We start from the raw sequence: 8,989 nt of genomic DNA, 5'->3' as shown, positions 1-8,989 counted from the left end.
ATCAAAGAATTGAAGAATGTTCTTTAATTTACTTGAACTTTTCAACCATTAACAAGATCATTCCAGTAGATTCTGGAGGAAAAAAGTGGCTCATCATTCTACTGGAATGATCTTGTTAACAGGTCTAAAAATTACAGTACATTAAAGATTTTGCGTTTAAGCGTCACCTGTGACTCCTCAAGTGTTAAAGGGTTAAACAAACAGACAATATCTTTTTACGTCATAATATAAAGTAAAGGTCTAATTGCACCTTTGTGCTTTAATTGTGATTACTTCAACAAATACAGTTTGTTATAAGCAGCGTTGGTAGAAGTTGTGTACGTTTCTCAAAGTCGGCGGGTCGTGAGAGAGTTTCTCCCATGACCCGTTCATATGTGTTGCGTAAACCCAGAGCTGCCGTCTATGACTGAAAGAATGAATCAGCTTTGGCTCTCACTGCTCTATTTTTGGATCAAACTGAATTCATTACTGTGTCGCTCTGTCAGGAGAAGTTGGACTGGGATTCTGTTAAACAGTGTGGTGGAAAGTTCCTCTCAGGACTGCTGGAACACACAGAACAGGATCTTTCCACATGGAGAGAGGGACTGCATCGTAATCACACTGATGTGGTCCCAACATATACTTTCCTCTTGCTAAAAGAAAAAAAGCTGAGACAGAAAAAACATTAAGCCTCGGTCAGCTACTACTTAAAGTTCTTTTTTTAAACTTGTTTTTTGTCTTAACCTAAAGTTTTTGGATTAGCATCACTCATATTATTGCTGAATAATGTAACATCATTTATTTGAGTAAAACCATAATCTTAAAGTGGCACAGTGGTGTAGTGGTCAGCGCTCTCGCCCTACAGTTCAAATCCCAGCTGGGACCTTCTGGTGTGGAGTGTGCATGTTCTCCTCGTGGGTTTTCTCCAGGGACTGTGGTTTCTCCCACAGCCCAAAAACACGCTTCATAGGTCATGGTGACTTGTTTAGGGTGGACCCTGTCTTCACCCGTCAAGCATGGAGCTGGCCGGCCCACTGAGAGCGATTTCAAGATGGAAGGATGGATTATTGGTTGATCTTAAAGCAAAAACTGTTAAATGTTTAGTGGATTTAGAGGAAGTTGTAAGAAAGTTTATGAACAAGAATAATTCAGTCATTCTAGTGTTTCTTTGTATGCTCTTATATTTATTTGTTTGTTTGTTTGTTGGCTTTACTCGTCTTGACCGCGCAGATCTAGGTCGAGCGTGGAAAGAAAAGCTAACCACAGAGAACATAATGCTGCCACTTCCTGTTGCATACATTAAAGAGGGGAACATTTACCATGCTGAAAGCTATCCAACCGAAGCAAAGGAAGGGCATTTGTTTTCACACTCGTCCGCTAGTCTGTTTATGTAAAGTGTTTTCTAAAAAAAAGTCTGCAAACGGAGCCAATAGATAAGTAGTAACCCATAGCAACAGTCATGGCAGGGGCTCCCCTTTCCAGCCATGTCACTTCCTGGGGAAGTTTTCACCTTCCGTCCGAGCTGGTTGGGGCTGACTTTAAACAGTAACAAGGAGTGATGGGCTTAATCCTTTTCTAACCTCATGAGCAGCACGTAAATGATATGTTGTGCTGCGTAAACAACACATTAGTCCAGTTTTGTAACTGTAAACTAATGTAATGCCTTTTGACAGCGTGACAAAGCCTCTCTGAGTCCATGTGTTTGTGTGTAGGTGTGTGCAGTGCAGTCATCTGGACCTTTGTTTATATGGAGCTTTGACAGAGACCATACTTTCACATTTGTTTAACCCTTTATCACCGTCTCCAGTGACGCATCGACACAAAATCTTTAATGAGCTGTAGCGTCAACACAAACGCTGTAACACAACCGCTGCAGCTGTTAAAGGGTTAACGTACACAAATCCGGAGAGGAGGAAATAGCTTGTTTGGATCATTTGGATCTACTGGGGTTTTTGAGCTAATTTTGGGTTAAGCTCATATTTTAACAACGTGCTAAACGTGCTTGACATCTACTGAGATTTTTTGGGCTAATTTGGAGTCAAGCTAATATTTTAACAATGTGTTAGCATTTGGGGCAATTTAGCATTTACTGGGGGTATTATGCAAATCATTTTAGCACTTTTAGCAAATTGTTTTAGCAATTTTTTACATTGCCAATGAATCCTCAGCGACCACATTCAGGAGAAAGCATTCACACTAACATTACCACACAGGTAATGCAAATTTTCCAGTCATATTTGAAGTCCCACTCCAATTTATTTTAACCCGTTTTAAAAGCGTTCCTGGTGGTCTTTTCATCATGATTATGACGTTTTTGGTTAACCCCTGTTGTGGAGCAAAGCAGGGAGCTTGTGGCTCACCCACTGTATTTTTAAGTTGAAAAAAATGTTTTTTTTTTGTCTGTTTCTGTTTGACAATGATTTGAATAAAGAAATACTCTGGATTAATCTTAATTTTCTTTATAAATGTCCCCCATCATCAGAAAAATGTGACAAAAACATGTTAAAAACACCATTTTAATCAGAGTGGCTCTTTAACACTTGAGGCATTGCCGGTGACGCTTAAACACAAAAACATCTTTAACATGCTGTAACCTTTCAACCGTTAACACGATAAACGGTATTATTGGGTTTACGATTGATAAATTATAGTCACTCAAAGAACAAACACTGGAGCTCTGGTGTTAAAGGATTAATGTACACAAATCCGGAGAGGAGAGGATGAAATTGAATCAGTGAGCATTTCCTTCTTGTGAGTAATAACCTCCTTTTCCACCCAGAACATCTTCTGTCTTTCATATCAAAGGATGAAATGTGAATTTTTCCAGATCTTTGCTTTCTCCTTCAGCTCTGCATGACTTGTGAAGCGAATGCTTGCATCACCCCCCCCCCCCAGCTCTGAAGTTCCAGTAAGAGACTTTTAGCAAGGAGCAAAGCGGCTTCTTCCCAGATACGGAGGCTTTGGGCCTGACGTCTGCTTCTGATCACTCCTCCCAAGCCCGGATTTTGACCTTTAACCTTATGAGTACAGGGCTGCTTCAAATATTGTGCAATACGTCAGCAGTGCTCCCATTGCAACACATTTGTTTGGTCAAACAGAACTTTGTCCAGGAGGCAGTAACAGCCCCGTGTACTCGTGTAATCAGACAAAGAGGCGTGTTTTTATGAACCTGAGGTGACACGGGTCAACGAGGAAACAAAACTCGTTCATCAAGTCTGTCCTTTCACTTGGAGGAGTGAGATTTCTCCTTTTGACTGTACAAACGTGTGTTTATGGTTTGCTATTCGTGGCCACCATGTGGTTAAAACAAGAAGTGTAAAAAAATCCAATTTAACTTTAATTCCTATCAGTCCACTCCAAATAAGCACATAAAAAGTACAGTTTTCACAAGCCTGCTTCTGCTCGGTCTGCTGGATGTGCACACCCGTTTGTGCAAATGCAACAAGTTGAACAGAGTATCTCATGGGTGGAATACTCTGTTCAAAAAGAAACTTTCATCTGTACCAACTGAACATAGATGTTTTTTATTGATGATGATGGCTCCCCAGCCCAAACCTGGAAAAAATCTAAACCTTCCAGAACTGACCAATGTTTGTGTTGGTGCTACATAAAAATCATCAATGACCAGCAGACTCTTTCCACGGTGACGTCACACACAATGGTCAGTGTGCAGAATGACTTCTGGTGTTCAGGTTTAGAACGGCAAAGCTGACAGCTGAATGCTGTTTGACACACTTTTACATAAATAATCAAAGGTAACCTTACCAATGTCAAAAGAAAAATGTTTATTTGATGAATGTCCTGCTGAACTGTGTTTTCATTTCCTGTCTTAGCTCCTTCACAAATCTAAATACAAGTTTGAATAATCCTTCAATATTTGAGGTTCCATCGACCTTTCATTTGAGCAGATATTATTCTAACGGGTTCTATTTTGCTTGATGTTTATTTTAAGTACGATCAGCACAAAAACTGATAGAAATTCATGTTGGCCACATGTAATGAGTGCAGCCAAGAGGCAGATTGCTGCATGTTGGCCACGCGTGTTTTAACTGCACCAAAGGCTACATTTAGTTGCTGTAATAAGAGATATTTGTTGTTTTTCGTGGTGTTTTAGGAGTAATTGTAAAAATAGGAATGTTTACCAAGTGGAACAGCAAATATTTTATGAAGTCACGTTTTTTCAGCTTTCAAAATAAGAGCGACCAAGACAAAAGTTCAGTTCTTGCTGTACGCATTTAGAAAATAATGTGCAAAGAATCACTTCTTCATATATGTTTTTGACGGTTTCAAATGATTTTTATCCTGTAACCTTCATCTAACTATGACCAGGTTGTAGAGAGAAATAATCCACGACTGGTTTAATATCATCCAGAGGATTTTGGGGAAGCAGCTGTGGAGCATTCTGCAGGAGGAATACTGACGTTTGATCTAACAGGGAAAACAATACAACCAGGGAGGACTTTTAGAAAATACATATTGTACACATTTACATTGCAACTGGTTCGTTTGCCTTTCATTATTTAGGTAAAAATGCTTTAAACAGCGTTCAGCTGTCAGCTTTGCCGTTAAACCCGAAAACCAGAAATCACTTTGCACACTTGCTATTTTGTGACGTCACGTGAAAACGCTCTATTTAATCTATTTTTCTAATAGTAGCTACTTCATGGGGAAATGGATCGGCGTGGTTTAACCCTTTAACATCAGAGGTGTTGATGGCGACATCTGAATAACTCGCGCTCTTTGCCCTTCCAGAAATCTTCTTCCGATTCCAAAATCCACGTGAAATCACTTTGATGGCGTAAACGTTTCAGTGCTGTAAAGTGCTGCACATCAGTGCAAAGATGCTTTTCTGTACTTCAGAACCCTCTGGTATCACTCACTAAACGGAGGAAGAGTTACGGTAGTTAAAATAAAACTGAACTGAATCTCTGAGGTTAAACGGTTAAGCAGACAGCCATCCTCCAAACATTCTCATTGCTGTTTATTTCTTCTTTGACATTTACAAAGTGAAGCTGCTGAAATGATCTTTATTTGTACTTGTCTACTCTATTATTCTACTTCCAGCTGCAGCCTTTGTAGTGGCATCTTCAGCTGTGAACCTGGTTTCATACAGTCTGTAAAAGTATAATTATAAAAGGACATATTTTTGAATACTGTTCTCCAGGATCCTTTTAAAAGGAGGATATTTACTTAAATATGAAGGTTTTTTTAAAGAGTGGGGCAGAAATGTAGAACATTTCTAGGAAAGCAGCAACTTGATTTACTTTTTTATTTATAGCAAGTTATCTCTAAATGAAAACAAAACTGATTTTATGATTTTTTTTCTGGTAATAGAAAGGTTAAAAATGCTGACTTATATTTAAATAGTGCAGAAATTCAATATGTTAAAGAAGTAAACTTTTAAGGAGTGATGATAAATTCTCTTGTATAAATTACATAAGACACAAAGTTTCTAGATCTATTAATATTCATTCATTTCATCCATTTTCTTGACCGCTTTGTCCCTTTTGGGGTCGCGGGGGTGCCGGAGCCTATCCCAGCTACTGATGGGCGAAGGCGGGGTACACCCTGGACAGGTCTCCAGTCTGTCTCAGGACCTCAGTCACACACCCATCCACTCTCACATTCACACCTAGGGGCAATTTAGAGTCACCAATTAACCTATGAAGCATGTTTTTGGATGGTGGGAGGAAGCCGGAGTCCCCGGTGAAAACCCACGCATGCACGGGGAGAACATGCAAACTCCACACAGAAAGGTCCCAGCCGGGAGTCGAACCGGGGCCTTCTCGCTGGGAGGCAAGAGCGCTAACCACTGCGCCACTGTGCAGCCAGATCTATTATTATTCTGTTTAAAATCGAAAAAAAATAAAAATAAAAAATATAAATTTGGGGAAATGGATGAAATAACTGTAATGGAATCCTTTGTTAAATTACAAAAAAACGTTGAAAAGTTACCAGAGCAGTATATTGTGAACCAACAAATGATTTTGTATTAAGTTTGAAAAGTTTCAAATTAAAGGAAATTTTGTATGTTCAGGTTTTACAAATTGTATATAGAGTATAACATAATTTAGTTCCAAGAAATATGCAGAAACTGTTTACTTTATGGATTAGTCAGTATAATTTAAGAGGTCTTTATTATTTTGAATACATTACATTTATGTTAAGGTGAGATGTGTTTCAGTTCTCTGAGTAAAAATATAGAATTAAGTACTTGGCTATTGCAGTTTAAAAACGTTTAAAATATACACGTATAAATGGTTATAACACACATATGTAAAAATGATTTGATTTACTTGCATCTGTTTGTAAATGATTGTTTTTTTTAATTATCTGTTTCTTTGTCACGCTGACCAGCATGATCTGAATTCTTTATTTTATTGGTTGTTTGTTTATTCTCTACATTGTGTTAACAGTACAAATGACAAATTAAACCAATAAACATTAGTGTTCTCCTAACCCTTCAACAGCGGAGCTCCAGCGCTTATGTCCTTGGATTTACTGTCTCTTTTCAACCGTTAACACCATCATTCCAGTAGATTGTGAAGGAGAAAAGCGGCTCATCCTTCTCAATCTACTGGAATGATCGTGTTAATGCTTGAAAAGTTACAGTATGTTAAAGATTGAAGCGTCAGCGGCGACACCTCAGGTGTTAAAGGGTTAACAGAAGTTTCAATCTGAAATGTCTGAAAAGAGCGGGAATCCCAACAAACCATTAGGACATCAAGGACCCAATCATGATCGCTTGTCTTCAGCCGGTGCCACCCAGAACATTTCTTTCCTATTCGTCTAGTATAAATATTTCTTTGGCAGCTTTTCGTCAAACAACAGGATATTCCCCAGAAAGTATAGTTGCAATGGATTTATCTCCAACAGGCAGATTATTCTCCAAACAGAAGCTTTGAACTGGCCTAACAAAAACACTAATACTGAGATGAAATTAAAGGCTACAGTTGGTTGAAAATTCTTCAATAAGTATTGGAAGTTTTCATTATAATACAAATGTTCTGCTTTTATTAATGTCAACATCTTTGCTGTTCATGATAACAATGAATAAATAAATCTGGAATCGTGTTTGTTGTCTTTATTTTTGAGTTGAACAACAAAGCAGTGAATATAGATTAGAGCTAAAATAAACTAACAATCTAAACAATTGCAGTAAAAACTTCAGAATCACTGTGATGTGATTATTTGTGTGATTGCTGAGAAGGCATTCACACTACAGTGATTCTCCTGCTCCTTTCCAAACGTTTTTTAGTACATAAAAACTCAATCACACTTTCAGAGATTTCATCAATCTTTGTATCAAAATGTTCAGCTCGTTCAGGACATTACTGCTTGAATTTTTGGTATTTATAAACTTTTTTAGTTTTTGAAATATTGAGCAAAATATGCCTTATAGGAAATGAATGAGAAAGTCTTCAAATTTCAAAATTTTAGGTAGATTAGCAACAAACCTTTGAATAGATTCATGGGCTATGTTTTCATCTTTCATAGTAATTTTTAAAAAATTAATTTAGCTAATATTTTAGCAGCATGCTAATGTTTCTGGTGAATGTGTTATTTACTGAGGTTTGTATAGACTAATTTAGAGTTTAGCTTCTATGGTAGCAACAGGCTAACGATTTTGACTAATTTAGTTTACTGAGGATTTTTATGATAATTTGGAGTTAAGCTAGTATTTAAGCATCAAGCTAGCTTTTTTTGGCTAATTTGGAATCTAGGTTTTTGGGTGTAATTTGGAGTTCAGCTCATATTTAAGCAACACACTAAACATTTTTGCAAAATTGGCATGGATATTGATTTTTCAGCAATTTAAATAAAACATGTTCTTAAAAAATTAGGTAAATTTCAGCCCTCTTTCATAGTTCTTTATTGAAATGTCCAGTCTTTTAGCAAATGTAACATTTTCCAAATAACTTTTGCACTTTCAGCAAATCCCTTTAGTAATTAAGGTAAATTGCGTCACCATTTCCAGCAAAAAGCTTCAGCATCTTCAGCAACTACTTTCAGCTAAAAGCATTCGCATGAGCGTTATCACAGGTAATGCAACTGTTCTAGTTATACATGTGCTATCCGTTCATCTTTCCATCTTCTCAACAGGGCTACGGGGCTGCTGGAGCCTAACCTGCTACTGCTGGGCGAAGGCGGGGTACACCTGGGACAGGTAGCCAGTCTGTCGCTGGGCATGAAATGTATGAATGTATTAATAATGTTTTCACTGTAGTAATTATGTGTCATTAAGATCGAGCTGGATCAAGCTGCAAAACAAAACAAAATAACAGAGTAAGACAATGTTTAGAAAGTGTAAACTCGACTCATTTGGATGAACCTGCTCACCTTTTACATAGACACTTGCCAGCGCCTCACTTGAACCAATGTGGTTGGAGGCCACACATTTGTACGTCCCACTGAGGCCCGCTTTCACATTGGCTATCAGCAGCTTTCCGTCTGTCGTTGTCTGCGCTCCAGGCGGTAAGCTGGCCCTGCCCACCCGACTCCAGGTAAATTGGATGGGATGAGAGCCATGAGCAAGGCACTGCAGCTGCAGGGTGTCTCCAGGCTGCAGCCTCACCTGGTCAGGCAGGCAGGTGGCATACGGGGGGGCTAAGAGAGGAAGAAGACAGATACGTTTCTATTGAGCGGTACAGACCAGTCTGCTCTTGGCTGGTTCAGAACGGTCCGGTTCAGTTGAAGTGAGCGTTTCCACTGAGCATTGGACCATCAAAGCATGCGGGGTGTAGACCAATGACGTAGCTGTGCATCAAAACGGTGAGAGAAGCTGCATCAGCTGACTCAGAAACAGAGGGAAAGTTAAAAAGAACGTGGAGGATCATTATAATCCAGAGCTGGTGATTATTCTGGATGATGCCAGATTCTGTGCTGCAGAACCGTCTATTGTTCTGAATTTAAAAAAAACTCAATAAAAGTTTACAAAGCACAATCAGTAGTGTTTTTGATGAGTATGGATCAGTAACGGACATTTTTTGGCTGCGAGGGTGGTGGTGGT

The 8,989-nt window shown here is 38.7% G+C and overlaps 1 protein-coding gene across 1 annotated transcript in view; it reads right to left on the bottom strand.

Annotated features, from left to right (window-relative positions):
- Positions 1 to 8,103: 8,103 nt before the first annotated feature.
- Positions 8,104 to 8,989, bottom strand: part of LOC112137167 (basement membrane-specific heparan sulfate proteoglycan core protein) — a 4,859-nt gene continuing 3,973 nt past the window's right edge. Inside the window, exons 7-8 of the mRNA XM_024259330.2 lie at positions 8,320 to 8,586; positions 8,104 to 8,240 (exon numbers count right to left, since the gene is read on the bottom strand). Of these exons, the coding sequence (XP_024115098.1) occupies positions 8,236 to 8,240; positions 8,320 to 8,586 (272 nt within the window). The 3' untranslated portion in view covers positions 8,104 to 8,235. The remainder of the gene's footprint in view (positions 8,241 to 8,319; positions 8,587 to 8,989) is intronic.

Source organism: Oryzias melastigma, linkage group LG1 (genome assembly GCF_002922805.2).
Source record: "Oryzias melastigma strain HK-1 linkage group LG1, ASM292280v2, whole genome shotgun sequence".
NCBI classification, from domain to species: Eukaryota; Metazoa; Chordata; class Actinopteri; order Beloniformes; family Adrianichthyidae; genus Oryzias; species Oryzias melastigma.
The sequence above is the reverse complement of the archived record's forward strand: the minus strand, read 5'-3'. Positions and strand labels throughout refer to the sequence as shown.